The following is an 18,490-nucleotide window of genomic DNA, read 5'->3' as shown; positions in this document are numbered from 1 at the left end:
ATAGAATTACTAAGAGCGTATTTAAAGGTCAAAGAAAGTCATCTTATGTTGGAAAACTAACATATCACTTACAGGCCATTGCTGAATATTTTGGCCGCAGTAATTTGGAGTTCTTTTAAAAGATTATTTTAACATACAGAGTGATTTAACATACAGAGTTAGCTGTTGCTAACTGAAATTTTATAAAATTTCATAAAATTTTATAAAATTTTATCAAATTTTTAAGGGTTTTCTGCTTGAGATCAAGTAATAAAAGCTAGCAGTAGGTCTGGATCATTAATCAGAGCTGTATTTACATTGGGAGTAAACTTTCTCATTATAAATACTGAATGTATTCATTATTTATAGTATATCAGAATATCTTCATAGATGGGTAGAATGCCTTTCCAAACTATTTTTTAATGTTTAATATGATTATTCATGTTCTCTTAAATATTCCAAATATGTTTTTTTTTTTCAACTATCTAGTATCTCTTACTTCATATTGACAGTTTTTAATAGTTATGTTTTTGGAGATCTTCAGTTTCTAAAACCTCTTTAGAGAAATATATTGCTGTTAGAGACAGTGAAAAATATTGAGCTATAGCTAACACTGATTTGTTTTGGTTTTTAGGTGGTTGAACAGGGTATGTTTGTAAAGCACTGCAAAGTAGAAGTATATCTCACAGAATTGAAGCTGTGTGAAAATGGAAACATGAACAATGTTGTAACTCGAAGATTTAGCAAAGCTGACACAATAGGTAATACAAGATCCTGTCTCTTTGTTGAACCACTGCTATCAGAAATTTAGTTGTTATTCTATTATATTCTACTAGGATGATAACTAATTTTTAATGGTTTATACTTAAAACGTTACAGATTTCCAACCTTGATGCAATATATCTTAGCCTAGAGTTGAGTTATTTATCATGTCTAATCTACTATACATTATTAGGTGAGTTTATTAGTTGTGCCCCCCCCAAAATCAAATAATTATTGTTTTAATTGAGTATTTGAAAAAATACATATGTTTGTAACCTGAGTATAAAGTAGAACTGTAAGTAAAAATAAAAACTTGATTAAATAAACATTTTTCAGGTAATATAATATAAATAATAATAATAATAATGTTTCCCCTTCTTAGCATAGAAAATGACAAACTTTTTATTTTCTTTTTTCCTATTTATTCTCTGGACTCGAAATGCAAATTAAGTAGCTCCTTAGATAAGGCAGTAGGCTTAGCATTTTTATGACAAATTGATTTTTTTCTTTTTTAACAATGAGTAGGTACAAATACAACTGTACCTAACTCCCACTATATATTTATATATCTACATATACCTATATATTTATGTATCTGCACATATAAGTGCATATTAAAATGTGGGGGTTTTGTTGCATTTGTTGTATTTAAAAGCCACATTTTAATTTAAGATCATGAATATGTTGATTGAGATGTTTTTTTTAAATAAATGATCATGGATTTATAACAATTACAGCATTTTTTGATAAATCATAGCTCAGATTATCAAAGTTACTTATTTTCAGATAAAGGTATTGCAAAATAAGACTAGTGGAACTAACATTGATGTTGGAAAATGTAAATAGACAGTAGAGACATAGCAATTAATGCAGAACTTCTCAGCAAGAAAAAGATTAGCAAATTTATGTATAGATTTCTTTGTTTAATTGTTAAGTATATTTTGGTTAAAAGTAAATAAGAATATTTACTTTTGACTTTCACAAATATATTTGACTTTTACCACTTACCCATATCACACAGAAGATACTTATAAACCTGTATGTTTCATGAAATAACATTATCATGCTTCAGTATCCAGTACTTGGTTGATCCTCATGTTTTTGCCAAATGGAATATTATGGGTGAATTTCTGTTTTCCCCCTTTATTTACCTAGAACATTTATAAGTTTGCAGTTCAGTTTAGTATATTCATCTTCCTAAAATGAAAGCTTAAAATACTATGTATAAATGTCATTTTATTATAATAATAATATATATAATTACTCAATTTTTGAATTTCTAGGTTTGTGGAACATATTCAGGAAAATAAAACATTTCTTCATACTAAAAACTGAAAGTTTTCAATATGTATAAAACTTCACTAATCATGATATTAAAGTATGCACAATAAGAATTATCTGTCCAACAAGGGTAATCTGTTAAAATTAAATAATAAAACTAATGTCTGAAATGTTCAGCTATTTAGAATATAAATGAGAAGCTACTTCTTAAAGCACTTCATACAGATGATGTTTTCTAGTTATTTTAAAAGTTATTTCCTTTTCTCCTTAGCTAATTTCTATAGAAAAATTATATATAAATATGAGACAATCAGAAATCTTATTTTAGAATATTACTTCACTGGATAATATTTTTAACTCATTATATGAAGATCAACTGGTTTAATTTCTGAATTCAGTACAAGCCCTATGGTGTTTTCATACTAAGTACTAAGTAAGAATTTGTCGAGGAGATAGTTAATTTATAAAGATCTCTGCTTCAAAAAGTTTATAATTTGCATAGATTTTAATGAACATAGTTAAATTTACTAATATTTTAAAAGCTACATACATTGAATATATGCCTTAAAATTGTGAATTAACTGAATTTTTATACAGCTAAAATTTCTTACTAAATTAGAGCAATGTTTGTCAAGACTTTGGGTGGCCATTACATATTTTGGGAGTAAAAAAAATGGAATGAAAAATATAAAAATAGAAAATAGCAACACATGTGTATTTTGGGTCACAATTTCTTACTGTAGGTCTTAGTTTTTAAAAGTCTGACTCTATTAGAGCAAGTTTGCTTTCTAAGCAAAAGGTTTTGCAAAAATTAAAATTAAACTGGGAATTTTAGAGACTTCATGATTACAGTTATCATAGTATTTAGCCATCGTGGAATACTTCCTATGTTTTTGGCACTTCTTAGGAAGTTCCTTATTTAAACCTCAACAATACTGTATCCCCTCATTGGTTAGGGGATGAAGTTGAGGCTTAGGAAGTTTAAATATTTACTTAGGTTCACCCTGGTTCTACATGAGGGTCCATATTTAAACTCTACACAGTCTCATCTCTTGGTTGCTGCCTTGTACAATCTGTGCAAATGTTAATTGGGCTGATTTTGTTTTTCTGAAGGAAGTGAGTGTTGAAATAATAAAAAATTGGGATAATAAGAAAGTAAATATGGGATGTATATTTTTCCCTTGTGATCTCATTGTGATTAAAAATGATCCAAATACATAATGTACATAAAATATAGTTATGTTATAAAAATAGAATTAAGAAATAGAAGCACCTTTTTTCTGTTTTTGCCAAATTAATAAAATGTCTCATTTTCAGCTAATACTACCTATACTGACTTATGATATAGTTGCCATAGGCAGGATCTAAATAATTTACCTCATTCAGAGCCAAAATATCTTGGCTTTGAGTATTTTTCTCCTTAAATTGACATACTTGTTTTTTTTTTTTCCTTAAGGTAGGATGTGCAGAGAAGTGAATTAAATTGACATATTTGAGTATAGAACACGTTCCAATAAGAGATACAAAATGCTTTGTGTTTATATAAAATTTATTTAAAAATTGTGTAGCCTTATTATTAAATATTCCTACTAGAAATTTTGTTATAATTTTATTTTATTATAGGAATTAATATTTTTCTACCTCTGTAAGCTTTTCATTAACTGCCTAATACAGTCAGACTCATATGGAGAAATCTACACACACTCTCAATACTTTGACATTCTCAACTCAAGTGATCTTAATCTGTATCCAACTTCAGGTATCAGTTTCCCAGCTATACCCTAGCCTGTCATTATCTATAACTGCACCTGGTGGATCTCAGTTTGATCATCCTGCTTTCTGCCTACCATTCACTCTGCTTCATTCTCACTTGACCCTGCTACATCAGACATTCAAACCTACCACTCTCCTTGGCACTGTGATGGTCTCTAATTACTTCCATGTTGATAAATCTAATGGTAATTTTAGTCTTCCATTTTCTTAACCTGCCAGCAAAAATTATACTTACTCACTTTTCCATCTAGAAATAACTTCTTTTTATGTGGCTTCCACAGCACAAGTTTTCACTGCCTGCATCTTTTCAGAAAATCTAAAAACATCCTCTTCATATTCCTGATCTCAAAACATCAGGGTGTTGCCATGCTTAGTCTTTTAATGTCCACTTTTGTTTGATGATTTCCTTCCATGCTCTAGGTTTTTACTTTCTGCATACTGGTATCTTTTGTATTCGTATCTCCTGCCCAGAATTCTCCCTTAATTTCCAGTTCATTCAATCCATAGCTTCACTTCCATCTGATAGGAATCTCAAGATGTAACATGTATGCAACTGAAGTCTGTCCTTCCCCATCTGAGTATTCACCACTTGTATTCTTTCAATTGCTCAGGCTAAAAACCTTGGTATCATTCATATTCTCTTTTTTGTTTCTCACCCTGCATGTTATCTAGCAGCATATCTTCTTAGGAGTTCTTCAAAATTTGTTTTCAGTCTGACCACTTAACATTGCTTCTCCCTTAGTTTTGATTGCTGCATTGTCTGGACTACACTTGACATCTTGCAGTTTTTCTACTAGCAGCAGAAGTGAACTTTTACAATGTCAGATCATGCCACTTCTCTGTTCAAAACTCAGTTGCTTCTCCTCTTACTCAGATAAAAAAGAATACTTTAATAACTTACAAGATTGTAGACAAAAGTCTTGTTTCCACCTTGCTCATTTCACTTCAGCCACATTGGTGCACCATGCTGTTCTAAAACATGCCAGATACATTCCCACCTCAGAGCCTTTTGCACTCCTTTCTTCTGCTTGTAATATTTTTCCCCAGTATGAAGTATCTTATGAAACTCAATGAAGAGGAAATTCCTGTATGTGTCTGTATGTATTGTATTATATATGTAAATATTTGTGTGTATTAATAGACAAGATATTTTTTCTGAAAGAAATATCAAAATGTTAACAGTAGCTCGCTCTATAGACATTTTATTTGTATTTCCTGAATTTTTGCAGTGAGCAGGAATTATTTATGCAATCAAGAAAAAGTACTCATTTTTATTAGACTAAAATGACCACCCTTCCTCAGCTGCTGCTTCTAGCCTCGTTCCTGCATAATGTTCTGTTGCTTGATCTGTGTGCTGGTTATGTAGGTGTGTTCACTTTGGAAATTTATCATTATATACTAATGGCCTATGCATTTTTCTGCATACATTTACACTTCAATAAGAAGAGCAAAAAAAAAAAAAAAAACCCAAAATAGAAAGCAGTTAGTATATTTTTTGTAATTATTTAAATATTCTGGCTAATTTTTTCTTGAGTTTTCAGATACACTGCAAGATTTCCTATTTATTTAATGCCTTAATCAAAATCTCATTGACTATGACTGTTAAAGAACTTCAGCTACTAAGTAGAACATAAACAGTATTATCAGACTAAATTTAATGATGTAGGATTCTTCAGAGAACATATATTACTAGGTTTAGTATTTTAATGTTTCTTTCCAAACTAACCAGGTATTCTAAAATGTAGAAGTATTTTATATTTCTTTGTATGTTAATAGGTATTTTATTGTTTTCTTGAGTCTAAGGTAGGCAAGTTATTGACCAGAATTCAGTAGATTTAATAGTATTTTCTAATATCTCTTTCTCATGTTTAAAGATTTTAAAGATTCATTTAACTATGTGGCACTGAAATTTAATTGCATCTTTACTCTCAAATATGTGTGTATTCCTATATCTTATTTTATAGCAAGTTAACCTGCTGCAGTTTTTAAAAAAGGCTTTTTTTCACTCACATAAATGACTTTGAAATAAGGAAAATACATGGTTTTCCTGTGAAACCAAATTTTTACCAATACAGACATCCTTCAGAGAAGCACTTTCCTTTGTGTCCATATATTCTGTTTTTAATTTTAGTTAACTATTCAAACTGTAAATAATACTCAATTTAATATAAATTATCTTAAAATTGGTTATATACATTTAAAAAATAGTTTCTATCTATAGCATGTCTGACTCATACTTTTTCTAAATGCAGCATATCATCAGAAAATATATTAAATTTATAGTGTGTAAAAAGTTAAAGGTCATCCGGTATAATATAAATTATACTGTAGTATTACATGATTGAACTCTTCTCCCTTGTGGGATCTTAATTTCCCCAAGTAGTTTTCTGTCAGAGTTATAATTACCATTTTGTTCCTATAAAGCATACTGGGTATCTTTATTATTCTTTATATAATGTCCTACATATTTGTTCATCTATTCTTGCTATTACATCAGTATTTTAAATTTAGGGCTTTTATGCTGGTGAGCACTTAGCTATGTATGGTATATTTTAAAATACTTAATATATTTATGTATCTTTCCTCCTTAAATCTAGATACAATTGAAAAGGAAATAAGAAAAATCTTCAATATTCCAGATGAAAAGGAGACCAGATTGTGGAACAAATACATGAGTAATACATTTGAACCACTGAATAAACCAGATAGCACCATTCAGGATGCTGGTTTATACCAAGGACAGGTATTGTTTAGCAATACTATTTATTTTAAGCATACTATACATGAAGCTTTTTGAAGTCACAAACTTTATGACTATCTTGACAATGTATAATGGGTTCTACTGTCTCTGGCTTTGTCTTTTTTTTTTTTTTCCTTAAGATTTTATTTACTTGACAGAGAGAGTTACAGTAAGAGAGGGAACACAAGCAGGGGGAGTGGGAAAGAAGCAGCCTCACCATTGAGCAAGGATCCTGAGGTGGGGCTCCATCCCAGACCCTGGGATCATAACCTGAGCCTAAAGGCAGATGCTTAACTACTAAGCCCCTGAGGCACCTTGGCTTTGTCTTCTTTCTAACTCCTCTCTTCCCTGTTCTGCTGATCACTAGCAATAACTTGATTTCCTCCTTGAGCTTGAGAATAACCTACTTTTTGAAAAGAAATTATTTTCCATCTGTTAAACAGCTAATATAATAAGATGGGTCAGCAAACTTTCTGTAAAGAATCAAATAGTATTTTTGGCTCTGTAGCCCATATGGTCTCTGTTACAACTACAATTCTTCCATTGTAGTAACACAAAAGTAGTCCCAGACAATATATAAACAACAAGCTTCATTTTACAAAAGCAGTCATTGAGCTAAGTGAACTCTAGTTTGCCAGCCCTTGGTAAGGTATCAACCCCAGTTTCGTGTTTCTTTATAATATAATCCAAAGAAGTGAATGTGTTAGGAAATGAAGACATTTAGACATAATCAGCAAGTCCTACTGATTCCATCCTCTAAATATTTTTTTTTAATTAATCTCTCTATTCCATTGTCAGCCCTTTCAGTAGTATCTTATCGGGTCCCTCTGTGTCTAGTCTTCTGTTTGTCCATCCTCAGTCTTCCATATTTCTATTAGAACACTCTTTCTAAAATGTAAAACTCGATGTTTCCTTATGATAAACTTTTCCTGGTTCCCTAACAATTGTAGAATAGTCTTAACACCTTAATACAGCATGCAAGTCAAGGTTTGACCTTTTGGCTAGTCTTCCAGCATCTTTAGATTATCCTTGCCTCGTGATTTATGCTCTAACAATACCAAACTGAACTGCTTGTAGTTTCCTAAGCATACTATGCTATTCCCAACTCCTGTGCTTTTATCTGTGTTAGTCCATCTGCCTGTTGTACCCTTCTTCCCAATGCCTGCATCAATCCAGCAAAAAGTCCTTTTAAACATCAAAATATTCAAATTAACCATTCCATTCTATCATGTAGTCTAATCAGAACAGACTGTTCATTCTTCAGATTGCAGTTCAAATATCATATCATCTCTTCAGCCTTTTCTGATCTGTTTTTCTCAATATCTCTTTGAAGTATAGGAGTTTTCTACTTTGTGGGAAAAATTACTCTTTCACTTCATATGATTTATGTATATGTCTTTTGTGTCATTCATTATGTACTTTATTTATATGTTGAGCTTCTCCACTAGACTTTGAGTTCCTTATTTTAGTTGGACTTTGTGTCTATTTATTTTTGTTTTTATTTTTAGTACTCGACACAGAACCTGGTCCTGTGATACACGAAGATTTTTATTTTGCTTGGTTTTATTAAAAATAATTATTGATAAGAGTGCCTGGGTAGCTCAGTTAGTTAAGTGTCTGACTTCAGCTCAGGTCATGATCTCAGGGTCCTGGTATCAAGCCCTGCATCTGGCTCCCTGCTTAGTGGGGAGTCTGTTTGTCCTTCCTCTGTTCCTTCCCCTGTCTCTCTCTTTCTATCTCACTCTCTTTTCTTTATCTCTCCCTCAAATAAAATATTTTTAAAAATTATTATTGACACAGTATTATGATATAAAGTTTTTTTTTTTAAATTGAGAACAACTGAGGAAATTGATTTTTAGTAAATGCCTACCATATGTCATGTATTGTATTATGCTATAAAAACAGTGATTTTCAATGAATCGTGGAACACTACAATAAAAACTTATGATGTATTGTATGGTAACTAACATAAATAAAATTAAAACAATGATTTTTGGACTTACTTTAGCTATTGTAGTCTTAAATGAAATCTTATAAAAAGTAATGTGTATTATAATCAGAATTTGAGTTAACCTGATTAAAGCTGGGGTAGGGAACTTGGAACTCTCATGGTTAGTCAACACTCCCCTCCTTAGCCAGACAGTTCCCTCTTTCACTCCTTAGTTACCATCTGTAGGTCTTAAGATAGTTCCAGGAGTACAATTTGGAATACATAGAACCATTTCTTTATAAAACTTTTCAGTGATTGAGCCTATGTAATGGTTTTTATTCTGTCTTGTGCATTAGAAAGCTTAGGCTTAGAGAATTTAAGTAATTTGATGTTCTTGATAGGAATGCAATTATTGGGACACCTGGGTGGCTCAGTCAATTATGCTTCTGCCTTTGGCTCAGGTCATTGTCTCAGAGACCTGGGATCGAGCCCACTGAGCAGAGAGCCTGCTTCTTCCTCTCCTTCTGCCTGCCTCTCTGCCTTTTTGTGATCTCTCTCTCTCTCTCTCTGTCTCTGTGTCAAATAAATAAATAAAATCTTTTTAAAAAATGGAATGCATTTATCACATTGCAGATGACAGTAAATTATTTTAATAAGAAGATTAAATTTCCTTGGGGTGCCTAGGTAGTTCAATGGATTAATCCTCTGCCTTAGGCTCAGGTCATGATCTCAGGGTCTTAGGGTCCTGGGATCCAGCAAGCCTGCTTCTCCCTCTCTCTCTCTCTGCCTGTCTTTCTGTCTACTTGTGATCTCTCTTTCTGTCAAATGAACAAATAATATATTTTAAAAAGATTAAATTTCCTTACAAACGTTTGATCTTTTGAAATAAGAATGTTTCAAAGAACATGCCTTAAATTTTCCAGATTTTGCAATTATTTTCTGACTGATGATAAATGAACTAAACATTATCCTAGACTTTTTTTTAGATGTATATATTTATTTTAGAGGGAGAGGGGCAGAGGGGGAGAAAGAGAGAGACTCTCCAGCAGACTTCCTTCTGAGCACAAAGCCTGCTGGGGCTTAATCTCAGAACCCTGATATCATGGCCTGAGCTATAATCAAGAGTCAGTCACTTAACCAACTGAGTCACCCAGGTCCCTTGTCCTCGACTTTTTAAAATTTTTACTGAAATCGAAAGTAAAATGAAACATCAGAAAGTAAAATTTTTCTTCTGATTAGTTTGTTGTATGTGTTCTGGAAACAGGATTATATTTGACATGATTAGGATCCAAATGCCAACTTAAAAATGGTCTGAAACAGTCCACAAAAGTATTTTACCAAGAGTATGTAGAGTAGGTTACAAAATTTGAAACGTTAAGAAAAAGAGTGGAGGGGCGCCTGGGTGGCTCAGTGGGTTAAGCCTCTGCCTTCAGCTCAGGTCATGATCCCGGGGTCCTGGGATCGAGCCCCTCATCAGGCTCTCTGCTTGGCGGGGAGCCTGCTTCCCCCTCTCTCTCTGCCTGCCTCTCTGCCTACTTGTGATCTCTGTCAAATAAATAAATTTTAAAAATAAAATAAAATAAATAAAAATAAAAAGAGTGGAAAGTGAGTATCTAGGTAATAATACTTAGCTAAGATTATACATCAGTATTTTAACAGCTGTGACCATTTATTGGGCATCTGGGGTTTTTTGCATGGTGCTGTGTTACAGTCTGCAAGTGGAAAATAAGTAGAAAACATACTCCCTAAACTCAAGGAATTTATATTCTATTTATACTGCCCAGCTTTGGAATCAAAATGCAAATACTTCTTCACCTGTCTACTCTGTCCTTGAAATAATTCCAGATTTGCTCTAGTTTCTTAGTATAGTCAGCTAATCTAAAGTTATTTTAACTTCGGAGTTAAGGAAAAACATTCTTCTGTTGTGTCATATTTACAGGTGTTAGTGATAGAACAGAAAAATGAAGATGGAACATGGCCAAGGGGTCCTTCTGCTCCTAAGTAAGTGCTCTCACTTTTTATGGCAGATTGCATGTTTTGAAGCCTTTAATTTCAGATAACAAAATCCAGAAAGATAGAAGATACATAATTGTATGTTGCAAGTATATATACCTGCTTTATATATTAATATTTTATCCTCAGTTTAGAAGTTATCTAAATATGCATTTAAATTAAAAGCCTTCCAATTCATATCTCTTTTAGAATAAGGAACAGTGTAAATATGTTGTAAATATAATGTTGTATTGTCTAATAATGTCAAATCACTATTAAACATTTTATTTACTATTTTTCAAGCTTTTTGTGTTTCTTTTTAAAGTATCTGTTAAAGAATACTCTATCAAAATGAATCTAATATGAAAGCAATATTTTTATTTATTTAACTGTTTTAGAATATAAAAGCACAAGTAGATATAGAGGAGTATAAGAATTGCTTTTGATGGTAAATGAGGAATGAAAGAATTAGAAATCTTTAACTTTTTTTTTTAATATGGTAAGAACCATATTGAGATCTTGAGAGCTTGAGATCTACCCTCTTAAATTTTGAAGGGCACCATACAGTATTGTTAACTGTAGGCACATCGTTGTATAATAGATATCTAGAATCTAACCATCTTATATATCTGAAACTTAATTCCTGTGGTCAGTAATTTCCCATTTCTCCCTTCCTCTAGCCTTTGGCAGCCATCATTGTGGTCTCTGTTTCTATGACTGTTTGACTAGTTTAGATATCTCATATATCTAAATCATACAGTTTTTGTCTTTCTATGATTGGCTTATTTTACCTAATGTGATTTCCCCTAGATTCATCCTTGCTATCACATATGGCAAGATCTCCTTCCTTAAAAAAGACTTAACGTTCTTTAAAAAAAAAAAAAAAAAATAGTCTGGATAATTCTTTGTTGCATGTATATACATTTTCTTTATCCATTCATCCATCAGTAGACATGATTATTTTCCTATCTTGGCTATTGTAAATTGTGCTGCGGTGAACATGGGCATATAGGTATCTCTTTGAGATGATTTTGTTTCCTTTGGATATATACCCAGAAGTGAGATTTCTGGATTGTATGTACTTCTATTTTTAATTTTTTGAGGAACTTTCATACTGTTTTCCATAGTGGCCACCTTATTATACATTTCTACCAACAGTGTACAAGTGTTCCAGTTTCTGTCCATCTTTGTGAGCTCTTGTTATCTTTTGTTCTTCTGATAATAGCCAGCCTAACAGGTATGAGGTGATATCTCATTGCATATTGATTTGCATTTCCCCAGTGATACTGACGTTGAGCATCTGTACCTGTTGGACCATGATATGCCTTCTTTTTGCAAAATGTTTATTCAAGTCTTAAGGCCCACTATTTAATCTGTTTATTTGGGGTTTTGCCACTGAATTGTAGGAATTCACTATATATTTTGGATATTAACCTCTTATCAAACACATAGTTTAAAGATTTAAAAATAAGACCTGAATCTGTAAAACTCCCAGAAGACATCTTAGTGGAAAAGCATCATCATATCTGTCCAGGCAATGATTTCTTGACTATGACACCAAAGTATAAGTAATGAAAGCAATAATAGACAAATGGTACTACATCAAAAAAAGTTTATTATGTACAGTAAGGGAAACAACAGAGTGAAAACCATATACAGAATGGGAGAAAATATTTTTAATATTCTTTGGAATTATCAGATCTACACTCCATTATCAAAAATACTGAATGCTAGCTGTATTTCAATTTCAGACTTTGAGACCTTTGAAAAGTAATATGGTGCATATGCCACCTATTATTTTCATATACCTATGGATCTAGGGAGACTCTCTTAATCAAACACATTAATATTCAGCAAATATTCACCCTGAGTAGAATAAAGGACTATAAATAGTTTCATATCAGTTTAGGGTAGATTGCCCTCAAGTGAATTATAAAATGATTTTTAAATTTTCAGAGTTTTTGGAATTTCAGATTTTCAGATAAGGGATTGTAAAGCTATATTTTGAAATCCTTAAAATAATGATTCTTGAATAAATTAAAAATAATTTATTGATTGCTAACCTAGCAAATAAAAGAAAAATGATCCTTAAAAATGGTATCCATGGGGGCACCTTGGTGGCTCAGTGGGTTGAAACCTCTGTTCTCGGCTTGGGCTCTTTGCTCGGCAGGGAGCCTGCTTCTCCCTCTCCCTCTCTGCCTGCTGCTCTGCCTACTTGTGATCTCTGTCTGTCAGATAAATAAATAAAATCTTAAAAAAAAAAAAAAAAAAGCGTGGCTGCACTGAGCCAGCTTTGGGTGCTCTGCACACCAGGTCTCCTCCTCTTCCTGTTCTTATTAGCTATGGCGGCCATGAAGACCCTGAATCCCAAGGCCAAGGTGGCCCAAACCCAGGCAGCACTGGCAGTTAATCAGTGCGGCACAGGAACTAGAGAACATCCTGAGGTCAAACTTGGGGCCTAAGAGCACTGTGAAGATAGAAGCCTGTTTCTGGTACTGAAGACATCTAACTTACTGAAGATAGCAATGCACTCTTACTGAAGATAGCAATGCACTGCTCCATGAAATGCAAATTCAATACCCAGCAGCCTCCTTAATAGCAAAGTGGCAACAGCCTAGGATGACATAACTGGTGATGATACCACTTCCAGTGTCTTAATCACTGGTGACCTACTGAAACAGGCAGATCTCTACATTTGTGAAGATCTTCATCCCAGAATAACAGAAGGATTTGAAGCTGCAAAGGAAAAGGCAGTTCAGTTTTTGGAACAAGTCAAAATAAGCAAAGAGAAGGACAGAGAAACACAGATGTGACCATGGCCACACTTAAAATGTCTCCCTCCTAAAGTACATGCTGAACTTGCTGATATCTTAACAGAGGCTGTAGTGAACTCTATTTTGGCCTTTAAAAAACAAGGTGAACCTATTGACCTTTTCATGGTTGAGAACATGGAAATGAAACAAATCTGAAGCTGATAAAGCTTAATCAGAAGTCTGGTTTTGGACCTTGGGGTGTGCATCCTTATGTGAAAAAAAGAAATAGAAGATGCACACATCCTCACATGTAGTGTGTCATTAGAATATGAAAAAACAAGTGAATTTTGGCTTTTTTTTTTTTATACAAGAGTTCAGATGGAGAGAAACTTACAAAAGGTGAAAGAAAATTCATTGAAGATAGAGTTTAAAAATAATAGAACTGAAAAATCTGTGTGATTCAAATAAAGCATTCAAAAGGGAGTTGACCCCTTTTTCTTAGATGCTCTTGTGTAGAGCTGAAAGGAGAGATGTGGAAAGGCTGACTCTTACTTGTGGTGGAGTAGCTCTAAATTCTTTTGATGATCTAAATCCTGATTGTTTTTGGACATGCAGGACTTGTCTATGAGTATACATTGGCAGAAGAGAAATTCACCTTTATTAAATTTTATTGAATCCATCATATTATCGGTCAAAGGACCAGATAAACACACAGTCACTCAAAGGCTCAATAAGGATGGTTTAAGAGCTGTTAAAAATTCCATTGATGGTGGCTGTGTAGTTCTAGATGCTGGAGCAATGGAGGTAGCAATAACAGAAGCCTTGATTAAATATAAGCCCAGTGTAAAGGGCAGGGCCCAACTTGGAGTTCAAGCGTTTGCTGATAAATTGCTCATTTTTCCCAAGGTTCTTGCTCAGAACTCTGGTTTTGACGTTCAAGAAACACTAAAGTTCAAGCAGAACATTCAAAATCAGGTCAGCTTGTGCGTGTGGACTTGAACACGGTCGAGCCAATGGTAGCAGGCAACGTAGGCTTATGGGATAACTGTTGTGTAAAGAATAGCTTTACACAGTCCTGCAGTATGATTGCCACCAACATTCTCCTGGTTGATGAGATCACGAGAGCTGGAATATCTTTGAAAATGTTGAATTGAAGCTTCCCTGTATCATCTGAATCATGAAGATTCTACAGAGTGATCCTAAGAATAGCTCTGGAAGCTTGCAGTGATTTTCAAAAGCATTTTCTTTCCCCATATGAAAAAAAAGAGAGAACACTGACACCCATATTCTGACATTCTGAAATTATAATTACAGTATTTTTTAAAATTATACTGCAGTGTACACATTAAGTAACAGGATGTTTTGCTTTAGCTTCAGTGTTATAAAAGTACCAAGTTAGATAAGTATATGTTATCTACCTTGTTATTAAATGTTCCTTGAAATACAAAACAACAACAACAAACCTACAGTTCACCTTTAATGAGTGGCTCTCTGTTTTTTATCTTAGGTGAGGTTTTTTTCATTTAAATTTTTTATGAGACTGTGTTAAGTATATTAATTACATTTTATTATTATTCCACTTAGAATAAGGGTAGAACTTAGTTTAAGAAGATATTGAAAGCACATGGTTAGAATCATGTAAATTTCTTGATTGATAAAGTTCTAGAAATTAGGAATGTTTTCTTTGTGAATATTTTTGATCTTTAGATCAGAACAACTCTTGTTTTTTCCTAGCTTATCTTTAGATTGTTACGTACTTGTTATAGCTTTAAATAATTTTTGAAACTTCAAAATTGCTTGTGCCCTGAAAAGTACCTCGAGTTCTAAGGATTTACTTAAAGAACTATAGCACTTGCTTCTATAAGAGAAAACACAGATTCTTACATAATACCTAACATCATACACATGCAGTAAATGTTGGTGAATGAAAGTACTGCTAAAAATGTGTTGATGTAGTTAAGAGCTCCAGTCTTCACTGAATCACCCAGAGTAATAGGAAACCCAAATTTCTAAGCATGTAACTACTTACTATAAAATGTGCCCAAACCATGTAATAGAATGTCATAAATTGTCCAATGATAGTTTATTAGAATAAAATAATTTTTTTTAAAATAGCACCAGTATATGAAAAGACTCTCTGAAAACTTAGAGTAAAAGGAAATTCTCAATAAAGTCTGTATACCCAAGTCTGTAGCAAACATTATACTGAGAAATTTTGAACACGAACTAAATGGGATTGGAAGTTTGAAAAGAAAAAAAATGCACTGCTTGCATATATTACAGTCATCTGCTTAAAATCCAAAACCCATCTAAAACTAAAACCAAGAAAATTCAAGATTCTCTAAGACTAAATTTATAAAAATTAGGGGTGCCTGGGTGGCTTAGTTGGTTAAGCATCTGCCCTCAGCTCAGGTCATGATACATAGGGTATCAAAAGTTGAGGGAAAACATTGCAAGTTGTAATATGGTGATAAAAGGAAGAATCACCTGTTGACTTCATTAAAAATGGTTTCTAGGGACGCCTGGGTGGCTCAGCTGGTTGGGCAGCTGCCTTCGGGTCAGGTCATGGTCCCGGCGTCCTGGGATCGAGTCCCGCATCGGGCTCCTTGCTCAGCAGGAAGCCTGCTTCTCCCTCTGCCTCTGCCTGCCATTCTGTCTGCCCGTGCTTGCTTGCTCTCCCTCTCTCTCTCTGACAAATAAATAAAATCTTTAAAAAAAAAAAAATGGTTTCTAGGCCCCATCACCAGAATTTCTGATTTGGTAGCACTGGGTGGAGTGGAGCTCCAGAATTAATGGTTCTAGTAAGTTCCCAGGTGATTCTAAAGCTTTTGATGTTTTGAGAAATTTTGTAGGTGATGTTTCTTAATATTTACTATGTGGCCCACCGTAGTATGAACAGAATATAAAGATAAATCTTTATGTTGGGTCCAGGTGCATTTTTAGGTGCTGCTTATGAACAAGAAAATACCAGTATGATAGGTATGTTTCCTGAAACAGAGGAATGTCCTGGGCCCATTTTTATCAGAATGGAGACTATATATTCTTAGCTAAAGCTGAATTTTTGTGCTACTTGATTGAGAAGGAATACTAAATATTAAATGTTAAGGGCAAAGTATAATTTTGTTTGAAACATGTAATCCTGTAGTTACAAAAATGCATATATCTTGAAACAACCCATAATCTGTATTAGAAATCTAAAGCTACCTAAAAAATACTTGAGAGTTTTCTGTCTGGATTTTTCTGCTAGATACCAAGATTGATTTGAAATTTACATCTTTATATTCGTGTTATGTTTTTAAAATACTCAAGTGCTTAGTTTTTTTCAGAACTTGCATTTCTTATCTAGTTTTTCTGATTTCTTGAACTCTCAAAACATAATGTTTTGCAGTAATATCCTTAAAAAGTTTTATCCCAAGGTTTTCTGTTCTGTTAAATTTGACCATTTATTTTCCAAAGATGTTGGCATTAGGTACGTAGTGTGATTATTCAGTGGGAGATACATGGCTAGTTAAATCTTGTATTTCTAAAAAATTATTTTAATAGTAATTATAAAAGCACAGGGATTCCTAAAGAGAGGAGAAACCTAATCCGTAGATTATACCTCTTATTTTCCAGAGTTTGTTGAATGTTAACACTTTGTTCCTTAGCTGTAGCTTCTGAGACACAACTCTGTTAAATTTTGACTAAGTTGTACAATTAATCTTTTTCTCTGTGGTTGTATTTAGGTATAGTTATTTTAAAGGATGGCTTTGATATTATTAATATTAGAGAAAAAAATCTAAATTACTCTTGTGAGAATAGCACAAGAAATGGATTTAATTCAGATATTTTCATTAGTTGTTCAAAAATACTGACAAAGACATGTGATTAAGTATCTGGTGAATAAAAGTTGAAGGTCATTGATGATTGTGAAAAGGCAGTTTTCATGGGCTAGAAAACATCCAGAGAAGAATCTAAAATTAACCACATAAGGCATGAGAGGCCAAAAATAATCAAATGGAAAACTAAGCTAGTAGTTCTTACTCATACATTGTCTCTTTGCCATCTGTGTCGTTCCGATTAACAAAATTCCAAATTGGTGACCAAAACACCAAGTATAAACTAAATCTGGTACCTTATTACTTTTTATTACAGCACTGTGTTCCTGAGTGCTCTGCTTGGCAAGAGGGAGCACTTATAAATAAAACTATTGCATATTTCTTTTTGCTCAAGATAAATAATAAAAGCATGTAGGTGACTCTGCAATATTCTGTTTTTGTTTTTTACACCATCTGTTTCAATTCTGTATTTGCTTAAATACATTCAGAAAAACCTAATGTATACTTCTTTAGAATTTTCTTGAGTGATTAAACCCAGTTTGCAATATGTAATTAGAAGTTTAACTGTATAAATTGATTCAGAAATGATGCATAGAGCTATTTGGTTGAAAATTCCTAAATTACATACTAGGAAACTCATACTAAAGTAAAGTATTGGTTTCATTTTAACAAATTGTACTGAGTTTAAATTTAACAATTGTACAATTTAACAAATTGTACTGAGACTTTTTAAGTAATTATAGGCATAGTTTCTGCTTATTTGAAACAGTAGGTTTGGTTATTGCAGGTTTTTTTGGGCACTAAACAAGCTATATTTATCATAGTTCACAGAAAATGTGTTATCAGTTTTAATCTTGTTCAAACATGAAGTTGGGGATTGAGTGGTTTGAGTTTGTGGGAGTTGAGAGAGGGCTCATAAACCAGCTTTTGATTCCTTGTAATTCATTTATAGTCACATTTTAAATTAATAATGTGTCTTCAATTTAAAATGCAACCTTATGAGCCATAAATCTATGGTAATATTCCCCCAAATCTATAATTTGTTATAATTTTTAAGGACATTATAAATTTTCTTTTGTACTTTATATCACTTTATCTTGTTCTTATTTTTCTCCTTAAGAAAAAGATGTAGAATGACTTTGTCTGAGACTCTAAATTAAGGTAATGGAACAGCCAAACAAAACTGCCTAGGATGTAGTTGAAGATAGGGAACCAAAGTTTGGAGACTAATAACTGCAGATGTGGAGTTCTATTCCTAGAATTGAGGAATTTAAACATATATGAATTATCTAATCGAAAATGTAAAGAACTATATACTATAAGAGTGTTCTGAAGTAATGACATAAAACAAAAAGATCAAAGAGAAAGAATACTTCCGAACATTCAGGAAAACTTGGAACCCATTATGTTAGAGAGGCCAAAGGAGAAAACTTTTAGAAGAAAGGGAATGGTCAACATTGCT

The 18,490-nt window shown here is 32.9% G+C and overlaps 1 protein-coding gene and 1 pseudogene across 7 annotated transcripts in view; both read left to right on the top strand.

Annotated features, from left to right (window-relative positions):
- Positions 1-18,490, top strand: part of USP15 (ubiquitin specific peptidase 15) — a 118,623-nt gene that overhangs the window by 45,592 nt on the left and 54,541 nt on the right. For all 7 annotated transcript variants that reach the window (XR_009356628.1, XR_009356630.1, XM_059184759.1 and 4 more), the window contains 3 exons: positions 614-740; positions 6,393-6,538; positions 10,405-10,466. Coding sequence is in view for 5 of the 7 variants with exons in the window: in XM_059184759.1 (XP_059040742.1) it covers positions 614-740; positions 6,393-6,538; positions 10,405-10,466 (335 nt within the window). In the remaining 2 variants the exon portion in view is untranslated. The remainder of the gene's footprint in view (positions 1-613; positions 741-6,392; positions 6,539-10,404; positions 10,467-18,490) is intronic.
- Positions 10,840-17,661, top strand: LOC131838517 (T-complex protein 1 subunit zeta-like; annotated as a pseudogene).

Source organism: Mustela lutreola, chromosome 8 (assembly GCF_030435805.1).
Source record: "Mustela lutreola isolate mMusLut2 chromosome 8, mMusLut2.pri, whole genome shotgun sequence".
In the NCBI taxonomy this organism is placed as follows: Eukaryota; Metazoa; Chordata; class Mammalia; order Carnivora; family Mustelidae; genus Mustela; species Mustela lutreola.
The sequence above is the reverse complement of the archived record's forward strand: the minus strand, read 5'-3'. Positions and strand labels throughout refer to the sequence as shown.